Raw genomic sequence first — 23,278 nt, forward strand, 5'->3', positions numbered from 1 at the left:
ATAAGCTGTAATTTCTCCAATTTCCCATCTTTATTTTGTGAGATCTATTTGGGAAGATATACTATCTGCTGCTGGAAAGCAAGGATACTTGCTTTTCAGTAACTTATATGCTCTCAACTACTCCCGAAGACGCAAATGATTTTTGTTATGTGAACATATCAAAAGTTTATAGTTCTAACCCCCCCCCCCCCTCCCCCTATAATCTTGTGGGATTTTCTATCATTTAGCAGCTTCTGTAATTCTCCATAGAGTTTTTCAACCTCCTTATTGGAATGTGTGCATTTTTGTACAGATGCTTGAATAATTTCCATCGTATATGTTTTGCTTATTTGTTAAACAAATCACATTATTCTGTTACGGCTGGAATCTTCAAAATCTGAATATTGCTTTTAGTATTCTGGTTTAAAATACTCCCAGTGCTTAAATTTATTCCTTGTTGTGTTCCTCTGTGTTAAGACATATGAGGTGTGTGAGTAAAGTAATGAGATTGATCTTTTTATGGATCAAAGTTTTTATCGCATGTTATATGCTTATGCTTACACCTTGTGGTAAAAGCTGTAAACCGACAGATAGTCATTCCAATCTTGGTAGCAGCACTGAAAGGCTTCAAGTGGTTGGGCTGTTTACACATTGGTCACATTCTTTTGAATGTGCTCCAAAATGAAGTCCTTTTTAAGACAGTTTTCAATTCCTGGAAAAGAAAAAAGTCACAAGGAATCAGATCAGTTGTATAGGGTGGCTGTGGGACAACAGAGATGTCTTTTGAGACCAAAAATTCCATGATGGAAGTATCCGTATGACAAGGGGCATTGCACAATGTAGCTTCCACTTGTCTGCAGTGTCTGGTTTCACTCAATTCACCATTTTACTGACCGTTTCAAGTATGTTTTTGTAAAACACTTGGTTGACAGTTGGTTCTGAAGGAACAAATTCTTTATACAAGGAACCCCTACTCTCAAAAAAGCTAATCAGCATGGTTTTGATCTTTGATTTGCTCATTTGCACTTTTTTCAGTCGAGATGGTCTCGATGTACCACTTCTTACTTTACCACTTTGTCTCAGCATCATGCTAAAAATTTCAGGATTTGTCACTTGTGATCACACTACTGAACCATATGTGGTCATTTGCAATTCCCTCAAGAATCTCAATGCAAATGTTTCTTCAGTTGTTCTTCTACTCACTTGTGAGGTATTTTGGCACAAACCTTTCACATGTGCAAATCTTCGGTCAGAATTTGATGTGCAATGAAAGTGTGTAACAGGTCACCCATCATCCTTATTGTTAAGCATCAATCTGATCTCACAACAGCATGCACACGTTTGATATTTTCGTTGGTTTTTAAGTTGAAGGTCTCCCTGAGTGAGGTTCATCTTTAGTGTGTTCTCGGCCTTCCAAAAATGATTTGTGGTGGTGAAAAATTAGTGCCATTGATAAGGAATGTTCCCCTTGAGCCTGTTTCAACTTTTCAGAGGTCACACTCGGAAATTTCCCAAATGTAACAAAAAATTTGATAGCATAACATTGCTCTAAATTCTGTGTAATGCACAACAAAAACACAACTTCACTGATGGCGCTCTCAAAAGTAATGCGATGGCTTTACCAAGCTGACACTCGAAAGAAGCATGTCGAAGGGATTAACACATTGGTCTACACAAGTAGAACAATACAGTGTTGCCGAATCACTCAAAACAGTGTTGTCAGTCTCATTACTTTCCTCACACATCTCATAAAACTGGCCTTAATTTTTTCACTGTACTTGTGATAACATTTAAATACACTTTTGCTGAAAATTGCTAATTTTGGATACCAGGAGAAAATTATTAAAATTTTACATAGGATGGTGGATCCAAAAACAATTGTTAATTAATGTATTGTAACTTTATTCTCAGTTTCAGTTTTGTGTGATTGATCCAGTAGTAACTGTAATTGATGCTATTGCAATTTTCAGATGGCGTTAGAATAAGTTGGGCTGAAAAAAAATCAAGATCAGAACCAGTTAAAACTGGATTAGTTGGGTGTCATTGCATGTGTAAATAAAATTGCTGCATACTAGAGACAATTTATAAGACTGCCTCAGGGTTTGTGATGTTGGTGAAATAATGAAGTTGCACCAAGACAACAAAGACCTTTTGTGCAGTGACACAACTAAATTATCAACTAGATCATAAGAATAGTTTTGTTTCCACACTTTCTAAAGTATTTCTATTGCTTGTTTCAATCTGCTGAAATACCACACATTTATAATATTGGTCATTTCCATTAGTGCTTATGTCTGTGACCCAATCTTTCATAGGATATGCTGTGAAATGTTGTGAGTTCTGTGCAGGTGATAACTAACCAGCTGTCTACTTACACAAGTCGCCGCTGCAAAATTGTGGCAATTCACAAAACTGACCACCTGCAGCATACCTGATAATACAGACTTAAGCATGTTAACAGCTTTTTCAGTACTCTTGCTACTTTGATACCTTCTACAAAGATGTGAACAGTTCCTGAAGCATATCCCCCATTCTCACTTTCATCTTGACCTCTATTAATCTCTTAATCCTTAGCCTTGCCTATTTTCAGTAAGGTCCCCCCACCCCCCCCCCCCCCACCCCTCTTCCCAAACAAACACACACACACACACACACACACACACACACACACACACACACACTCACTCTCTCTCTCTCTCTCTCTCTCTCTCTACATTATTTGAGCTCTTGTGCTCTTTCTGTACATCATATTCTTTCCTAATTGCATGTTTGTGCACCTCACTCCTCTCAGCCTCATGACGGCTGCTGGCTGAAGCGGCTGGAGATAGTGGTCATGTGTTGAGAGATGTGTGTGCGTGCGTCCGTCCCGTTTTAGTGTCAAAAAATCTTTTCATCTACCCTTTTCATAATTGTTGATATTGCAACCTGGGCTTTATTCTTTATTATCTCGTACATGTAACAATAAATAATTAAGGTCTTCATTTAAATCATCCTTGTATTAAGATGCTCATGAAATGCATTTCAATTCAACCCCTGTATTCATATGTGCTCATCTGCTCGAAGCATGACTAGCCATGTGTGTTGTACTGAAATGCTTTTATTGTGCATCTATATACAATATTTTTCAATGCAGTCTCATGATGTGTAAGGCATGTATTCCACGACTTCGCAAATACATCCAATCTTGCACCATGATGTTCACCTCTTCATAGATTCTGTACTGCTGGTCTCCCAGTGCTTCTTTGAGATATATGAATGCAGAAAGTCACTTGGAGTGAGATGACTTTTAATCCTTTTCCATGTAATGTTCCAAAATTAACTCTTTTTGCATTCCAAAAGAGAGTGAGCATGACTTTTCGTGGTTGAGAGTGTTTCTTTTTGCTTCAGTGATCAGCTGTGGCACCATTCCTTGTTTGATTTTTTGTTTCAAATTGGTGATAGCGCACCCCGGTTTCATCTCTTGTAACAATTCAGTCTATAAATCAGTTGGCTTTGACATGAAACTGAGGGAAAAGTTCCTTACAGGTATCGACTTGATCAATAATTAACTGAAGTAGTGCCCGTCTTCCAACCACTTTATTGAATTGCAGCAAATCGTGCACAGCATTGTATGCTAAACCATCACTAATACCCAAAATAGTATCCGTTTTGTTTACAGTAATACAACAGTTTTCGTTCAAAATCTCTTCCACTGCTGCAAACCCCCCCCCCCCCCCCCCTCTCCCCTCAAATCACTATGCAGTGTGTCATGGGTGCAGTGTCTTGTACAGAAGCTACATGTCCTTCAAACTTCCTGCTGCAGGAACACACACTAATGACCACTTTTCTTTTATCATATGATGCATTTACATAGGTTTAACACGCCTGCCACTTCGTAAATATCACAGATCAATGCTACAACTTAATGGAAATTAACAGTGTGGTATCCGTATTTGTAGATTCCTTTCCTCTTATGTAACTAGAGATTACCGACTATTGGACATTTGTTGAAACACGTGGAAACTCCTTCCAGCTGTTGAGTTGATAGTACGGATTTTAGGAAATTTATTTCACTTTTTAAAGTTTTCCCTTGGATCATCCCCATGGTTTACAATGACACAACAGGCCTGTAGTGAACAAAAATAAATTTGTAAATTTATAACAGCCGCCATTGTGAAACAATTGTCTTAACCTTTAACAGACTCCTAGCATCTGTGGAACCAAATTTTAAAGAAAATGAAAGAAATTTGTATCTGGATCATTGTCACTATTGATCACAAATTTGAGAAAATAAATCTGGAATCTGAGTAGGGCTGAGGGCCTGAGATTAAAGGTTCTATAAATTTTTAGATATTTTAAGTATGTTAAATACGAGGGTAATCCCTAAACTAAGGTCTCCTATTTTTTTATAAGTGCATAGACCTGTTTATTTCTACAATGGTTTACATCAGATTACATCTTGAACATTTAGCTATTTTTCGACGTAATCACCATTTCTGTCTATGCATTTTGGTAGACACTGTGGCAGTTTTTGTAAGCTCGTGTCATACGAGCTACGCAGCTTGGGCGAAGAGGGATGCCGCCACTGGTGTGATTGTTGCTTGTTCTCAGGTTAAAATGGTATGCCCAGGTTTCGTCACCTGTGACAACTGAGTCCAGAAAGTTGTCCTGTTCGGCTGCGAGGTGGTGAAGAAATGTGCGGGAAGCATCAACTCATTGCTGCATGTGGTCCTCGGTCAGCATGTGTGGCACCCATCTTGCGCACGCCTTTTGGTAGTTCAATGTTTCCATTAAAATTCTGTGAGTGGTGCTTCGGGGAACCTCAGGAATGAACGTGCAGAGATCATCCAGGGTGATCCACCGATCTTCACACGTGCCTCGCTCAACCTTCAACACTGTCTCCTCAGTAATTGATGGTCTCCCACTCCTTTGTTCTTCGTGAATTTTGGTCCAACCAGCTGCAGACTCTGTACACCACTTAAGAACATTTTTGACATCCATGCACGACTCGCCATACACTTCCATCAATCGACGATGGATTTCAATCGGCGCAGTGCTCTTTGCGTTCAAAAAACGAATAGCTGTGCCCAATTCGCACTTGGCGGCAATATCCAACGGGAGCTCCATTCTCAACGGTGTGCGGCGTGCGCATGTTTACACACAGCGCGTGAAATACTCTTCATAACAGTGTGACCAACTGCCACATAAACAGAGTTCTGTACTTGTAAAAAAAAAATAGGAGACCTTACTTTTGGGATTACCCTCATGCATATGTATCCTACTCTTAGACAGATCATAACACTTGATTTCCTATGAATAGAATTATAAACATAAGCTTATGGTGAATTACACTCCATTTGACAGATTTTTTACAATTAGTACATGTAGTATCAGGAATTAGCAGTGATTAATCATAAGTCAACCTTCATTGAGGGTTAGTATGTTTGTTATAATTTTTGTTGTGTTTCCAAAACAGGTATCCGAAATGTGCTTGTACTGTTCTGTGCTATTATGACTGAGCATAAAATACTGTTCCACTCGAAAAGTTACACTCGACTAACAGAAGCATGCAGAGCATTGACAGCACTGATGTACCCATTTCGCTACACCCACGTCTACATTCCATTGCTCCCAGCAGCACTCATTGAAGTACTGTCAACACCAACACCATTTGTGATGGGTGTACATTCATCGTTACGTAGTGAAGTAATAGAGCTGGTAAGTGAATACAGCAACTACTAATTTTTGTTGTTACTGCTGTTGAAGCATTCTGTTGTCAGATATTTTGGGGAAGATGGCTGTGTAGATTATTGTATGTTTTACTTTACATTGTTTAGGAGCAGTGAGGGGATGATTATTGCTACGAAATCTGTCTTAATGCATTTCCATAAACTGTAGAAAGGAAGATAGTTATTATCCGTGGTTGAAGAAAACCTGTTGTGCAGAAGAGAATTGAGCAGTCGACACATGCATAACTGAGGTGTGGAACACGAATTCAATTTTTCACACACACACACACACACACACACACACACACACACACACACACTCTCTCTCTCTCTCTCTCTCTCTCTCTCTCTCTCTCTCTCTCTCTCTCTCTCTCTCTCTCCACTGGACCTCAAGGGGGTTGTTATCTGGAAGAATTATTCTGAAAATTCGTGTTTTCTGATCAGGAATAAATATTTTTAATAATCACTGATGAACCTGTATTACGTTGACAGACTTTCATGTGTTGTTTACACTCTTTTTATGGGAAGAATTATGCTCTCACTTATCAACTGAATTACTTTACAGTTGAGTACCTTTCTTTTTAATTATATCCTCAGAGTAAGTGATACCTCGCCACTGGGAATCTTTACACAACTTTACACATCATTGAGATTAGGCTTACTTTTTAGCTTTTTCACCTGAAAGTTCGTACATTCGTACCAGGGATCTTCAGCCTCATTAGGTATCCTGTTCGCAACTTGTAACCCTGAAAAGTCAGATATTGTCCTCTTGTCTTCCTCTTACTCTTCTAACCCATACTCATTCAAGGAAAGAGAGGGAAGATATTCAGGATTATTCATATCATTCCCACTGGAGAACTTCTGCTTCCACATTAGCTGTTGATTGAACTCGAGTAAAAAACATAACAATAGTTATTTCTGAGCATTTGTATCACTGTAAGGAGTCCACTATATTTCATGATTTGGCAAATTTATTTTACTGACCTTTGCGGACGGATGCCCTTTCTCTTGCCACAATCACGAGATAATCCAAAGCAGGGAAGTCACGTGCCATATGTCTGTGAGTTTTGTAAATTTATTTGCTTGACCTAGTGTGAGAAACTGTCCAAGAACACACACAGGCTAGGCAAGTGAACCAGACTAGTAGTCCTATTCTGCTTAGTGGATGCGATCTGGGTCTGGCCCATCTCCCTGTCACACAACTCAATATGTTGCTGTAAAGCTACACAAGCAGGTCAAAAACTGTTACTTTTTAAGAAAAGCACAGAGTAACAAACAATGTAGGCATGTCTCTGTTACTTATCTGAATAAAATTTCAGAATTTTAAAAATTCGTGACTAGACACAGTATTTGACACAGTATTTGATACAGTATTTGAACTGCAAAGCAGCTGTCTCGGGAAAAAAACCATGAGCAGAAGAAATTTGGGATTCAGGAAGTCACACAGTGTTGACTCCAGTGAATGTGATCTGTCGTGCTCTTCTGCTTTTTCTTTTTCGTCTGCATCCAAGGTGCTGAAATCCAAAATTAATGCTGGGTGAATATGTGATTTAGTAGTGATGCTATTCAGTGACAAATCTTTTGTAAACTGCATCATTTTAATGTCTTAATTGAAATTGATGGGAAGCCCAACAAAATTATATTCAGCACCAAGTGGAAACTGCAAAGCTCATCAAGAAAAAATAAGAAAATACAATGTGGCAGCAGTATGTCAAGGCAGCAGTTTATAGGTAAAGAACTAGCAACAAAAAGCTTAAAAATTTAGAAATGATTTTTTTTTTTTTTTTTTTTTGATTCAGAGTGACAATTCTAGAGTGTGATACTTCCCTTTTAAAGCTCACCGCTGGGGCTGGTGAGAGGAGAGAAACAGAGAAGGGGAAGGACTGTGCAGCTGCACTGGCAGGATTAAAGGCTTGTGTAGAGCTGGAGTGGGAGCAGGGAAAGGGATAGAGTGGTAGAGAACAGGAACCAACAAAGGTTGAGGCCAGGGAGGTTATGGGAGTGAAGTATATGTTGCTGGGAGCAGTCTCATCAGTGCAATACAGAAAAGCTGACTAATAATACCTAGAAGTATTCATTTCAAAATGCCTATCTGCCACTCACTGCCTCCTCCTACACGTTGAGTAGTATTCTGTGCTTTTCAGCTTGTTAATCCATCCCAAGTCTTCCATTGCTTTATTTAAAAACAGAACATGCCCCTCTTCTGTCTATTGTTTCTATCCTATTTACAAATTTTTGCTCGAATGGTCGCTGATGCACCTCTCTCAAAAAAATTGAAATATTGAATGTTACTTGATTTAATGGATTTCTGAATGTCTGAAGTATGTCCTTGTGTTCAGTGAGTGACAAAGATATCACAGTACTGTTCAGAACATGTAATCTGTGTGGAAATGTTAACGGAAGGGAGAGTTGCATCCTGGTTTCCATGTATTTTCAGTTTAGTGATGAGATAGGCAAGTATCTGCTAAGACTAAAGGATATTAATCATCTAGGTCAAACTAAGCCTCTTGTGTACGCCATCAATGCAAATGTGAAGTCAGTATTGTGGCATAGCCGCCTGACTGATGGCCATGAAAGAAAACTAGAAGAAGCCATTATGGAACCAAACCTACATGTATTGAAAGCACCTCACAATCCGCCAACCTACAAAGGGAGGGTCGGAGAAACATCAAATATTGATGTCACACTAGCAAACATGCCTAGGAAAGAAAATAATGGAGACAACAACATAAGGCTGCCCACAGGGACCAGTGTGTGGTCCAGAGTTTTGGAATGTAGTAGTGGACTATAGAAGTTACATGACAGCAGTAACATAAGCGGTCTGGTGGTATTTCCAGGTGATGTACTGTTTGTTGTACGTGGTGATTTCAGAAGAATTGTAGAAGACAAATGCAATGCACCCTGCACGAACTTGAGGGCTGGTGTCAGTGTCACAGTTGTCATTAGCACCTCACAAAACAGTGTACCTCCTGCTGAAAGGGAACCAAATAAGAAGCCCTAAAATAAAATTAAATGATACAACAATTCGAAGTAGTGCAGTAACGATATATCTAAGGGTTTTTACTTGATGAACATCATAACTTTGCACATCATGTTGAAGAAGCAGGCAGAAAAGATGCCAATGTAATGAATAATATTATTACCATTTTAAATAGGCAATTTCAGCTTCCCTTGAAGACAATTAGAGTACATCACCAATCTATATTAGCATCAGTTGTAGGATATAGTGAGCATCTGGGTTCATAGATTGCAACTAGAGAAGCCAGCCTCAGTAGTGAGAAGAGTTCAACAGGGCGTGCTACTAAGATTAACAGCTGTCTACGGCACTACTCTGAATGATGCTTTGTTAGTAATTGTACGAATATGCCCACTGAACTTGGAAATTAGGAAAAGGGGATCCTTTTACTGGGTAAAGAAAGTCAATCAAATGGAAGTACAAAAGCTGCTTTGGAACTGAAGCCAATTCGAAAAAGGCAGTAAAAGATTGCATATTACAACTCTGGTAAAATTAAAGGGACACTTCAGGCACTGGCAGGAGAACATATGAATTTCTCGCTAACATCAGGGAGAGATTAAAAATGAGATTTTGTATCCCATCGAGTGGATTGATACATTACCTGAATGGCCATGGCCCTTATGCCATGTATCTACACAAAATCAGAAATCGATGAATGATAGCTGTGACTGCGACAGTATGGGAACACCAGAACACACATTGTGGGACTGGGCACCCTATGAAGATTCAGTGGGTAATGGGTATCAAGTGTTAAGGGTGTCGGATCCCAAAGCAGCATTAAGGATCAAGTCAACCTGGCACATCTTGGATGATACTGCAGCTGCAGTATCCAGGAAGACCAAGGAAGACTTCATGAGGCATTCAACCATAAGTCGTCAAGCTTCCGTCTAGTCTAGACAACATACTCTGCAGATGGAGAGATGATGACAGGTGGGCGACCACCAAGTGAAATACTGTCTCAAAAATCATGGAAGTGGGGACTTTAAGAAGTAACAATGATGAGTGGAATTACTTGCTACAGTGGAAACGCTGCTGACATGCTGCCCGATGCCCAAGGAACCCAGCAGACTATGGCTGTTGACCGGGATACCATGGAGGTGGATCCAGTAACAAAAAAAAAACCATGTACAAGTTTAATGCACCAAAATAAATGGAGAAACAGAGACTAAATGGAGAAACAGAGAACAAATTCTAATTTTTGAAGTAGATCAGTACATGGGTAATTGGTTAAGGGTTTTAATGTAGTTTTGTAGTAGTAGTTGTTGTAGTTGTATTTTTTTTCCTAATCTCTCTTCTTCTTTAGTATCGGAAATGAATAATTAATACATAACTTATCACTATCCAAGGAAATGTGATGTCTGTGGCCTATTTTAGCTTTTTAGGTAATAAGCTGTAATTGTGAAGAATAAATAAATAAATAATGTTCAGTTAGGTTTTGCTAGATTGAATTATTTCAGGAGATTTGTGATTTAATGACTAATGCATATAGCTCTTAATAAATTTTTGTATCTGCAATTGGCACCTTTTTAGAACATTTTTTGCCAAAGAATTGCACAGTTTTTTGTCACAGTTTTGGCCACAAAGATCCTAGACTTACTTGTAATTCAGCTCCAGTACACATTTAAAGAAGTACATACCATTAAACCTCTTTCTTAATCTCTCATTATTATTATTATTATTATTATTATTATTATTATGAGGGGTTTCCTTAAGTATGATTTTAGCTCAGTTACACTAAATGAGAAACCTTGAATCTGCATTAAGACCCTTCTTAGATCCTACAAGCATTCTATAGTCACAAGCTTATAATATGCTGGAAACTAAAGTGTAGCTTAGGTTTTCACTTTCAAGTTGCATATAAAATCAGCAACTGGTGTCTTGATTTAAAGGGAGCATCCAGAAAGAAGAAAACATTCTTATTGCATAGGTGTTCTGGTCAGCTAATGACACAGGATAAAGATATTAGTGGTGCTAAGGGAACTCCTCAAATCAGGTCCTTATTTTTACTAAGAACATTTGACTTCTACCTTCCAGAATAACATACATACAGGAATTGTCACTCCAACTGGTTGATGTTCTCAAGGATGAAGTGAACTCCAGAAACTCCCAAGTGTAAAGCAAAACTGGTTGTGGTTAGAGCCTTGCCTTTCTAATTGTTCCTACCACTAGCATCTCATTTCATATTGTTACTTCACAAGATCTCTACATCACTCATTCACTGTTTTAGTGTGAAAGTCTGGATATTGTCACAAGAGACGGGTTTGATATGTCTCAGTTGCTCCTCTCTAAGGACTTTGTTGTTGATGGGACCTCATTGACTAAAATGTATATGATGAATTTCTGTTCTTCTACAGCAACTGAAGACGTGCCACAAAGAGCATTCCAGGCAGAAACAGATGTGTGTGTATCTCATAAAATGTTCATTGTCATTACTTCCTTTCTATCGGGGTCTGAAATTGATTTCTGCTCAACAATTATTCTGGGTTTATTCCTGTACTCCAGTCTTGCCACACACACTTCTAAGTAACATTGTAAAGATTTCTACAGTCAGCCATGCATTGCTGTTAAAGTCCACAGTGTAAGGTAACCTTTTTAGTGTTTGTAAGATGCCTGGTATTTAGCTTCCCAGTGATTAGTGGAAACAACTTTCCATTTTTATCAATAATAACTTCCCTATTCACCCTGTGAGTGAACAGCTGACTGTTTCTTCAGCATGCTCTGATCAAGCACATGTGTGCAGGAGTTTGTTAGTTATTGGGAGCTCCAACATTGGGCGCATTATGTAGCCACTTGAAGAAAATGTTCAGGTCTGGAAGGAAAGCCAGTGTACAATTGGTGTGTCTGCCAGGGGCTCTCACCTGAGATGTGGAGGCAGCCTTGCCTGTGTCTGTCGAATGTGCAGGGTCCAGTTATCTGCAAGCTGTGGCTCATGTCAGCATCAATGAAGCCTGTTGCTTGGGTTCTGAGGCCATCCTCAGTTAGTGCAGGTGGCTGGCGGAGGTGGTGAAGACTGCTGGTCTCATACTTGGGATACAATGCTGGTCTCATACTTGGGATACAAGCTGAGCTTGCAATTTGCAGCATTGTGCCCAGAACTGATTGGGGTCCCTAGGTTTGGAGCCAAGTGGAAGGGTCTCTATCAAAGGCTTTGCCAAACCTATGACAGCCTTGGGTGCAGACTTCTAGACCTTCTTTATAGGGTGGTGATTCATAGGACTCCCCTTGATAGGTCATGGGAGTACTACACAAAGGAAGCAGCTCAGATAGCAGAGTACTTAGGTAGTGTACATGGCAATTTTTTAGGTTAGCCAGTAGTTTTTGAGGCACTTGCATGAACACTCACCTGTCAATGTGCGATAGGGAAGTCTGACTGTGCTCGGTAAGGACACTTCAGTTGTCAAGCTTTGTCAGTAAATTGTCGAAGTTTCGTAACAAAGTTACCAAATATTCTGTCCTCCAGGAAAGTTCTTGTGCTCAAATTATCTTGGAGCTGAGACCTGGCTGAAATCCTAAGTAGAAAGCTCTGAGATATTCCGTGAGTATATTAGAAAGACAGATTAGATGCTTATGGAGGGGGAGTGTTCATTGCAGTTAGTAAATTAATTCTCTCTTGGGGTCAAAGTTGAGTGTGTCAGTGAAGTTAGCTGGTTGCATATAACAAATTGAGGTCAAACAAAGTTAATTTTTTAATGTTTCTTACCAATCACTTGATTCCACTGTGACTATTAAAGAACATCTAGAGTCAATAATGTGTAAATACTCAGATCATGCATTACTAGTTAGAACCAACTTCAGCCTGTCGTGTATTGACTGGGTCATCTATGGGTTCATTGCAGGGCGAGAGGTACAAATAGTAAGGTTTGGAAAGAACTTTGAAAAAGGTTTTCTGAAAATTGACTTCAGCAACCATGTCAGCAGCTCACACACAATGGATGTATGTTAGACGTTGCAGCCACAAACTGGCTAGACCTTATCAACAGTGTCAGTATAGTGGAACTTCAATTTTACGTTCTCCAATTTTACATTCTCCAATTTTAGATTTTTCATGATTCTGCCTATAAATTTGTAGTCCCTGTAAAAGAACTCATGACACCAATGCTAAAAATTCCCTGATTTTTACACTACCTCCTAGTAAGATTTACCTCGCTGCTGCATTATTACTCGAAGTCTCACATGACTTCATCCCATTCTCTTCCTATTGACATTTGATGTGACTGAATGAGTTATAAGTGGCACAAAATACAGATGGTCCACACTGCAGTTTTTGGAAGAGGTAAGGGAATATTTTTGGCTGTTGCGAAGAGGGGAGTCATGAGAGGAAATGCTGATGTAATCAAAGACCGGCATTGTCAACACAACTTGCAGTGTCTAGCTTCACCACATAATTATGATATAACTACTGTTAGTTTGTGACAGCAATGGAAAAACAGGGCAGTTGACATGAAGTGTGACGGACTGAGCCAGCGTGCGGTTTGCTGCAGAATCCTGAAATGTATTGAATGTAATAAATTTTCTTGAGACAGAGAAGCTAGTGTCCAATAATATAATAAATTTTCTTGAGACAGAGAAGCTCGTGTCCATGAATCGGTATGGTTTTCGAAAGCATCACTCGTGCAGCACCGAGCTTGCCCTTCTCACACGTGATTACTGCAAACTAAGGTTGAAGGCCAACAGAGAGATTCCATATTTCTAGCCGGCCACGGTGGTCTAGCGGTTCTAGGCGCTCAGTCCGGAACCGCGCGACTGCTACGGTCGCAGGTTCAAATCCTGCCTCGGGCATGGATGTGTGTGATGTCCTTAGGTTAGTTAGGTTTAAGTAGTTCTAAGTTCTAGGGGACTGATGACCACAGCTGTTAAGTCCCATAGTGCTCAGAGCCATTTGAACCATATTTCTAGATTTTCAGAAAGCATTTGACACAGTGCCTCACTGCAGACTATTGATGGAGATGAGAGCATATGGAATAGGTTCACAGATAGATGAGTGGCTTGAAAACTTCTTAAGTAATAGAGCCGAGTATGTTGTCTTTGACAGTGAGTGTTCACCAGAGACAAGGGGATCATCAACAGAGCCCCAGGGACATGTGGTTGGACCTGTCTTACTTTCTGTATACATAAGTGATCTGATGGACAGTGCGGGCAGCAGTCTGCGGTCCTTTATTGTATTGATTTATTTATTTTATTTACGTGTCAAATTCTATAGTACCAAATAGAGGAGCAAAGCTCCAATGTCATGGAACATGTCAGTACATGAAATTACAATATAAAAGAACAGATAAAAATAAAATGTTTATGAGCCCGCAGAAAGTCAATCCATAAGTTTAAGTAAAATCAATCAACAATGCAACAAGAATCAGCGTAATTTTTCAAGAAACTCCTCGACAGAATAGGAGTGACCCATGAGGAAACTCTTCAGTTTAGATTTGAAAGCGCGTGGAATACTGTTAAGATTTTTGAATTTGAGCGGTAGCTTGTTGAAAATGGATGCAGCAGTATACTGCACAGCTTTCTGCATAAGAGTTAAGGAAGTCTGATCCAAATGCAGGTTTGATTTCTGCAGAGTATTAACTGAGTGAAAGATGCTTATTCTTGGAAATAAACTAATATTGTTCACAAGAAATGACAGTAAGGAGTATATATATAGACAGGTCAATGTCAAAATATCCAGACTCGTGAACAAGGGTAGACAAGAGGTTCATGAACTTACACCACTTATTGCCCGGACCGCCTGTATCTGAATCGAAAATATTCTTGTAGAATGGGAAGGATTAACCCTAAATATAATACCATACAACATTAGCGAATCAAAATAACCAAAGTAGACTAATTTTCGTGTTGAACGATGATTCACTTCAGATACCATTGAGATAGTGAAAGTGGCTGCGTTAAGCCTTTAAACAAGATCCTGATCGTGGACTTTCCACGACAGTTTACTATCTACCTGAACACTTAGAAATTTGAACTGTTCAGTTTCACTAATTGTATGCCGATTCTGTGAAATTAAAATGTCAGGTTTTATTGAATTGTGTGTTAGAAACTGTTAAAACTGAGTTTTGCTGTGATTTAGTGTTAGTTTATTTTCTACAAGCCGTGAACTTAGGTCATGAACTGCTCTATTTGAAACTGGGCCAATGTTGCACACAACATCCTTTACTATAAAGCTAGTGTCATCAGCAAACAGAAATAGTTACCCGTAATACTAGAGGGCATATCATTTATACAAAAGAGGAACAGGAGTGGCCCCAACACTAATCCGTGGGGGCACCTCCATGTGACTGTACCCCGCTCAGACCCCAAACCACTGTCATTCTCAACATTGTGAATAATGACCTTTTGCTGTCTGTTGCTAATAGAGGTGAACCAATTGTGAGCTACTCCCCATATTCCATAATGGTCCAACTTCAGGAGCAATATTTTGTGATCAACGCAATCAAACACCTTACTTAAATAAAAAAAAAAAAATATGCCTAGCATTCGATACCTTTTGTTTAACCCATACTGTACTTCACAGACAAAAGAGAATATAGCATTTTCACTAGTTAAATGACATCTAAAGACGAACTGTAATTTGATAGCAAGTTGTGTGATAAAAAAATGATCAATCGTCCTTACATACACAGCCTTTTCAATAACTTTAGCAAACACTGATTGCATATAAATTGGTCTAAAATTGTCTACATTATCCTTTTCTCCCTTTTTATAAAGTGGCTTTACTACTGAGTACTTTAATCATTCAGGAAACTGACAATTCCCAAAGGAAAAATTACAAATGCGGATAAATTCAGGGCTAACATGTGCAGCACAGTACTTTAATATTCGGCTAGGCACTCCTCCATATCCATGAGGGTACTTAGTCTTCAGTGATTTAATTATTGACTCAATCTCCCCTTTGTCTGTATCACAGAGGAGTATTGCAGACATAAATCTCAGAAAGGCATTTGCCAAGAAAGTTATATGATTCCCTGTAGAAAGTAAATTTTTATTCAGTTCACCAGCAATGCTCAGAAAATCATAGTTAAATACTGTACATATGTCTGATTTATCAGTAACAGAAATATTTTTACTGAAAAACTGACTTTATATCGTCGACCTTGTGCTGCTGACCACACATTTCCTTAGCAACTTACCATATGGTTTTAATTTTATTCTGTGAATTAGCTATTCTATTTGCTTACCACAATTTCTTTGCCTTCCTAATAACATTTTTAAGCACCTTACAATACTGTTTGTAATGGGCTACTATAGCTTGATTGTGACTACTTCTAACATTTTGATATAATTCCCACTTTGTTCTACATAATATCCTTATCCCACTAGTCAGCCACCTGGGCTGCCTATTGCTGCTAGTACCCTGAGTAGAACATTCTAATGGAAAGCAACTCTCAAAGAGTGTGAGAAATGTGTTAAGGAAAACATTATATTTATCATTTATGTTATCGGCACTATAAACATTCTGCCACTCTTGTTCCTTGACAAGGTATAAAAAACTCTCTGTTGCTGTTGGATTAACTTTCCTATATAGTTTTGGAATTCTATGTGACATTTGTTTGAGTACAAAACACTTTTAGTGTTAAAATTTGTGCATCATGGTCTGAAAGGCCATTCACCCCTTTTACTAACAGTGCCACTGTAGTAATGAAGAGTGAATAAAAATATTGTCTATGGCTGTGCTATTGTTCCCCTTCACCTTAGTTGGAAAAACCACAGTCTGCCTCAGATTATATGAATTTAGGAGGTCTACCAACATCCTTTTTTGTGCACCATCATATGCTAAATTTATAATGAAGTCACTACATATAACTAATTTCTGGTACTTTCTACAAAGTGAATCAAGAATCCTCACTAGCTTGAGCAGTGAGGCAGAGTCAGGGAGTTATAAACAACAACAATTAGAAGTTTACTTTTACTAAATTCAACTGCCCCTTTACAACATTCAAATATCTGTTCAATCCAGTGCTGCAATACGTCTGTGGACTCAGATGGAATACTGTTTTTTACACACATAGCCAATCCCCCACCCTGCAAGGAACTCCTTGGAAATCAGCCACGTAATCTGTATCCTGGTAAAGGAAGCCACTGAATTGTCAAATTATTTAAGTGGTGCTCCGATATACCAATAATTTCAGAGTCAACGTCTATAAGCAGTTCACTAACTTTATCTCTAATACACTTATATTTTGATGAAATATGCTAATTCCTTATCTGCTTGGAAACATGACATCCTCTGAAGGTGAGCCTTTAGTTAGAGGGACTTCCTTTAAGCAGGCATACCTATCAGCTGACTTCAATCTAAAAAAGGTGCACCTCTAACACCAACTACTACAGGAACCTTGATTGGTCCCACCATGACCCACTACACTGTCACCTGTAAGCTTCGCCAGCCTCCCCTTCCCATACCTATTGAGGTGAAACCCGAGCTACTGATAGACGCAACTGGTACCACTGAAATGTGACCCATGCCCTCTGCCATCAGTGCCCTCTCCAGCCTCATGTTAATGCATCTGACAGTCACATTAAGATGAGGCCGATCATGATGCTGAAACATTTGCATGAAATGCACATTAGTGCCACCAGTTTGAGTAGCTCTCTTTACCAGGTCAACACCTAAATCATATTTCCCGTCCCTATCAAGACTGTTCCCTGCTCCACCCACTATCACTACCTGATCCTCCTCAGTAAAATTTCTTCATAACTCCCCTATGCTGTCAGTCACCTAAGTCAACCCTGTACTAGGCTTCACAATGCTTGTGAACTGGTACTCACTCTCCAACACTTCCTGCAACTGCTAGCACACACCTCTACCATGCAAATTACCTAGTAGCAGAACCTTATTCTTTCTGTTAGACTTTGCAACTGACCTAGGCCTCCTAACTTCTGAGGACTGCTGCATATTCCCTACATCTACTGCTACAAGAGGCTCCTCTCCACTCATCTCTGACAGTTGGTCAGATCTATTGCATATACACAAAGTATAACTGCCTGAATACCTCTTCCTCTTAGCTGCCTTTTTGCCAACTGCCAGTTCCATTCCCCACCACCCTTCACCTTTCTCAACCTATCTAGTTCCTCCTTAGCGCATTGTAACTTCACCTGAAGGGCACAGATCTTACACTCCTGCTCCTCTATCAACTTATTTCTACTACAGATTCTGCTTTCCCAGGAGAGGATCTCGCTAGTATGCCCTCTGGCTTCCCCACTGCATGCCCCCCCCCCCCCCCCCCCCCCCCCAATAAAAATACTTCGAACAAATCCCACACCTTAATGCATTACTCACAAACCTACGACAGGGCCCACACTTCTCACTCATGGTAAAATTTTAGGGTTACTGAAAATAACTATATGTGTATGTTACCCAAGTTCAATTACTCCAGTTGAACTATTTATAGAACTAGCAATAGCAGTCTCAAAATTATCTGTCTGCTAAGAAAGCAATTACTTGTATTGACACTACTACACAACAGATAATACCAATACCAACAAAACTTCACAAAAGTATTAGCTAAAACCAAAAATTCAAGCACCCACTGGAACACTCAACGAAATTAAAACACTGATCATTAATTTTACTGAAATATTTCACTAGCAGCAATTAGAAATGTTAACTGAAAACTAAAGCATGAAATTTACTAAACTACTTGAATGCACAGAAAACTCTAAAAAAACATAGCGATAAAATGTTTCCAAAAGTCTATTAAATCGTTATTTCGCCCTAACCGCCGTCTGCTTCACGTCTGCTGTGCAGCGAGCTACCTTAATTTAAGTATTAATTGTATTTTTCTTACTTGTCACTTCTTCTTCGGTGTGTTTTTGCTTTTAGGAAGCTTTAATTGTCGAGTGCTATTAATAGTATTCCATAGATTTCGTGTTTGTTTTGAATACCGCGAGAGAGAGTCCCTTTAGTCAGTCATAGTGCTAGTAGTGCTAGTGTTTGTTTTCAATACAGTCCAGAGACAGGTAGTGCTATTTTCATTGTTTTCTACACGAAGTGGTTAGCAATCACAGTTTAGTCAATAATCAGCCGCCTTTAGTGAATTAGCAGTCTAGTTAAAAGTTGATTAAGTCTCTTCAGTAAATTGATTCCTTAGGATGGATAGGATGTGTGACTGTTGTGTACGGACGCAGGAGGAGCTGGCCACTCTTCGCGAACAGCTGAGTGTGTTGATGGCCGCGGTCAGCCGTCTTCAGGCTGCTGCCTCGGAGTGTAGCGGCAGTGGGGAGTCTGGTGCGTCGCAAGGTACACCCCAGGTGTTACATGCTTCACCCACTGTCCCTGGTGTCGAGACATCTTCGCGGGTACCGGGCGTGGTTGGGCCACCCTCTCCCCAAGGGGAGTGGCGGGTTCAGCGGCGTTCGCGGCGCACGAGGCGGAGGGTCAATGTGGAGGCTGGCCGTGGGGCATCGCCCGCTCTGCCTGTGAGTGGACATGTGGCTGCTCCTTCAGCAAGGTCCGAGCAGGCACACGGGGGGAGGGGTTTATTAGTTATTGGGAGCTCCAACGTTAGGCGGGTGATGGAGCCCCTTAGGGAAATAGCGGAAAGGTCGGGGAAAAAGGCCAGTGTTCACTCTGTCTGCTTGCCGGGGGGTCTCATCCGAGATGTGGAGGAGGCCCTACCGGCGGCGATAGAGAGCACTGGGTGCACCCGACTGCAAATTGTTGCTAATGTCGGCACCAATGACTCCTGCCGCCTGGGTTCAGAGGTCATCCTCAGTTCGTACAGTTGGTTGGCGGAGTTGGTGAAGGCGGAAAGCCTCGCTCGTGGGGTGGAATCAGAACTAACTATTTGTAGTATCGTTCCCAGAACCGATTGCGGTCCTCTGGTTTGGAGCCGAGTGGAAGGCTTAAACCAGAGGCTCAGACGATTCTGCAGAGAGCTGGGGTGCAAATTTCTCGACCTCCGCTATCGGGTGGAGAAATGTAGGGTCCCCCTGAATAGGTCAGGCGTGCACTACACGCCGGAAGCGGCTACGAGGGTAGCGGAGTACGTGTGGAGTGCACACGGTTTTTTTTTAGGTTAGAGAATTCCCTTCCTAGGCCCGACAAGACGCCTCCTGAGACACGGCAAGGCAGGAGTAGGCAAAATGCAACAGGGAATAACAATATTAATGTGCTAATAGTAAACTGCAGGAGTGTCTGTAGAAAGGTCCCAGAACTGCTCTCATTAATAAACGGTCACAACGCCCATATAGTACTAGGGACAGAAAGTTGGATGAAACCAGACGTAAACAGTAATGAAATCCTAAACTTAGATTGGAATGTATACCGCAGAGACAGGCTGGACAGTGAAGGGGGAGGCGTGTTTATAGCGATAAGAAGTGCAATAGTATCGAAGGAAATTGACGGAGATTCGAATTGTGAAATGATTTGGGTGAAGGTCACGGTTAAAGCAGGCTCAGACATGGTAATTGGATGTCTCTATAGGTCCCCGGGCTCAGCAGCTGTTGTGGCTCAGCACCTGAAGAATAATTTGGAAAATATTTCGAGTAGATTTCCCCACCATGTTATAGTTCTGGGTGGAGATTTTAATTTGCCGGTTATAGACTGGGAGACTCAAATGTTCATAACGGGTGGCAGGGACAAAGAATCCAGTGAAATATATTTAAGTGCTTTATCTGAAAACTACCTTGAGCAGTTAAACAGAGAACCGACTCATGGCGATAACATATTAGACCTTCTGGTGACAAACAGACCCGAACTATTTGAATCAGTTAATGCAGAACAGGGAATCAGCGATCATAAAGCGGTTACTGCATCGATGATTTCAGCCGTAAATAGAAATATTAAAAAAAGGTAGGAAGATTTTTCTGTTTAGCAAAAGTGACAAAAAGCAGATTACAGAGTACCTGACGGCTCAACACAAAAGTTTTGTCTCGAGTGCAGATAGTGTTGAGGATCAGTGGACAAAGTTCAAAACCATTGTACAATATGCGTTAGATGAGTATGTGCCAAGCAAGATCGTAAGAGATGGGAAAGAGCCACCATGGTACAACAACCAAGTTAGAAAACTGCTGCGGAAGCAAAGGGAACTTCACAGCAAACATAAACATAGCCAAAGCCTTGCGGACAAACAAAAATTACGCGAAGCGAAATGTAGTGTGAGGAGGGCTATGGGAGAGGCTTTCTATGAATTCGAAAGTAAGGTTCTAGTACTGACTTGGCAGAAAATCCTAAGAAATTTTGGTCCTATGTCAAAGCGGTAGGTAGATCAAAACAAAATGTCCAGACACTCTGTGACCAAAATGGTACTGAAACAGAGGATGACAGACTAAAGGGCAAAATACTAAATGTCTTCTTCCAAAGCTGTTTCACAGAGGAAGACTGCACTGTGCTTCCTTCTCTAGATTGTCGCACAGTTGACAAAATGGTAGATATCAAAATAGACGACAGGGGGATAGAGAAACAATTAAAATCGCTCAAAAGAGGAAAGGCCGCTGGTCCTGATAGGATACCAGTTCGATTTTACACAGAGTATGTGAAGGAACTTGCCCCCTTCTTGCAGCGGTGTACCGTAGGTCTCTAGAAGAGCGAAGCATTCCAAAGGATTGGAAAAGGGCACAGGTCATCCCCATTTTCAAGAAGGGACGTCGAACAGATGTGCAGAATTATAGACCTATATCTCTAACGTCGATCAGTTGTAGAATTTTGGAACACGTATTATGTTCGAGTATAATGTCTTTTCTGGAGACTAGAAATCTACTCTGTAGGAATCCGCATGGGTTTCGAAAAAGACGGTCGTGTGAAACCCAGCTCACGCTATTCGTCCACGAGACTCAGAGGGCCTTAGAAACAGGTTCACAGGTAGATGCCGTGTTTCTTGACTTCCGCAAGGCATTTGACACAGTTCCCCACAGTCATTTAATGAACAAAGTAAGAGCATACGGACTATCAGATCAATTGTGTGATTGGATTGAGGAGTTCCTAGATAACAGAACGCAGCATGTTATTCTCAATGGAGAGAAGTCTTCCGAAGTAAGAGTGATTTCAGGTGTGCCGCAGGGGAGTGTCATAGGACCGTTGCTATTCACAATATATATAAATGACCTGGTGGATGACATCGGAAGTTCACTGAGGCTTTTTGCAGATAATGCTGTGGTGTATTGAGAGGTTGCAAAATGGAAAATTGTACTGAAATGCAGGAGGATCTGCAGCGAATTGACGCATGGTGCAGGGAATGGCAATTGAATCTCAATGTAGACAAGTGTAATGCGATGCGAATACATAGAAAGATAGACCCCTTATCATTTAGCTACAAAATAGGTCAGCAACTGGAAGCAGTTAATTCCATAAATTATCTGGGAGTACGCATCAGAAGTGATTTAAAATGGAATGATCATATAAAGTTGATCGTCGGTAAAGCAGATGCCAGACTGAGATTCATTGGAAGAATCCTAAGGAAATGCAATCCGACAACAAAGGAAGTAGGTTACAGTACGCTTGTTCGCCCACTGCTTGATTACTGCTCAGCAGTGTGGGATCCGCACCAGATAGGGTTGATAGAAGAGATAGAGAAGATCCAACGGAGAGCAGCGCGCTTCGTTACAGGATCATTTAGTAATCGCGAAAGCATTTCGGAGATGATAGATAAACTCCAGTGGAAGACTCTGCAGGAGAGACGCTCAGTAGCTCGGTACGGGCTTTTGTTAAAGTTTCGAGAACATACCTTCACCGAAGAGTCAAGCAGTATATTGCTCTCTCCTACATATATCTCGCGAAGAGACCATGAGGATAAAATCAGAGAGATTAGAGCCCACACGGAAGCATACCGACAATCCTTCTTTCCACGTACAATACGAGACTGGAATAGAAGGGAGAACCGATAGAGGTACTCAGGGTACCCTCCGCCACACACCGTCAGGTGGCTTGCGGAGTATGGATGTAGATGTAGATGAACAACACGAAACACCACTGAAAACTATTAAATTTGATAACTGGATAACAATGCATAAATAACTTTGTCAGTACCTAGCTTTATAACCACTACAGCTGCAAAATGCAAACACACTACTGAGATGTGATGCTTGGACCAATGACCTTGCAGTTTGGTCTCTTCCCCTCAAATAAACCCAACCCTTCCCACTTGATGCTGCAAAAATTTGCCCTACCCTCGACCTGCTTAGTGAATCAACACTTAGAATGCCTTCCTACCTGTTCTGTGGCTTGCTCTTGCTGATGTAGTTGCTTGAAACAGTTCTTGTAGCACATTGGATTCATACAGAGGTGTAAACAGCCAGCCCTGTGGCTATAAATGGAAATGCATGTGGCTGATCTGTGTTAAAGAAATTCTGGGATCCCATTATATAAACTTAAATACGGAAAAATGGAGGACATTGGCGGTACAGAGAACAGGTATTGATTGTGTCCTAATGCCAACTGGAGAGATTGGCATGCAACAGAAATCTTTAACTATTGAGAATGAATAATTTGCAAGTTGTTTGCAGAATAATAATCATACATACATTTCCTGATACAAATAATTTACTACATATTGGGACTGTAGTAGCAAAGCTTCAGTGACACGTAGACTCTCCCTAACGTATGCCAGAAGTGGAGACTAACATTATTTGATAAAGAAATTTCTTA

The 23,278-nt window shown here is 40.4% G+C and overlaps 1 protein-coding gene across 4 annotated transcripts in view; it reads left to right on the forward strand.

Annotated features, from left to right (window-relative positions):
- Positions 1-23,278, forward strand: part of LOC126281453 (myotubularin-related protein 13) — a 202,979-nt gene that overhangs the window by 26,316 nt on the left and 153,385 nt on the right. For all 4 annotated transcript variants that reach the window (XM_049980436.1, XM_049980437.1, XM_049980434.1 and 1 more), the window contains exon 6: positions 5,435-5,676. In XM_049980436.1, the coding sequence (XP_049836393.1) occupies positions 5,435-5,676 (242 nt within the window). The remainder of the gene's footprint in view (positions 1-5,434; positions 5,677-23,278) is intronic.

The sequence above is a fragment of the Schistocerca gregaria genome, chromosome 7 (genome assembly GCF_023897955.1).
Source record: "Schistocerca gregaria isolate iqSchGreg1 chromosome 7, iqSchGreg1.2, whole genome shotgun sequence".
Lineage (NCBI taxonomy): Eukaryota > Metazoa > Arthropoda > Insecta > Orthoptera > Acrididae > Schistocerca > Schistocerca gregaria.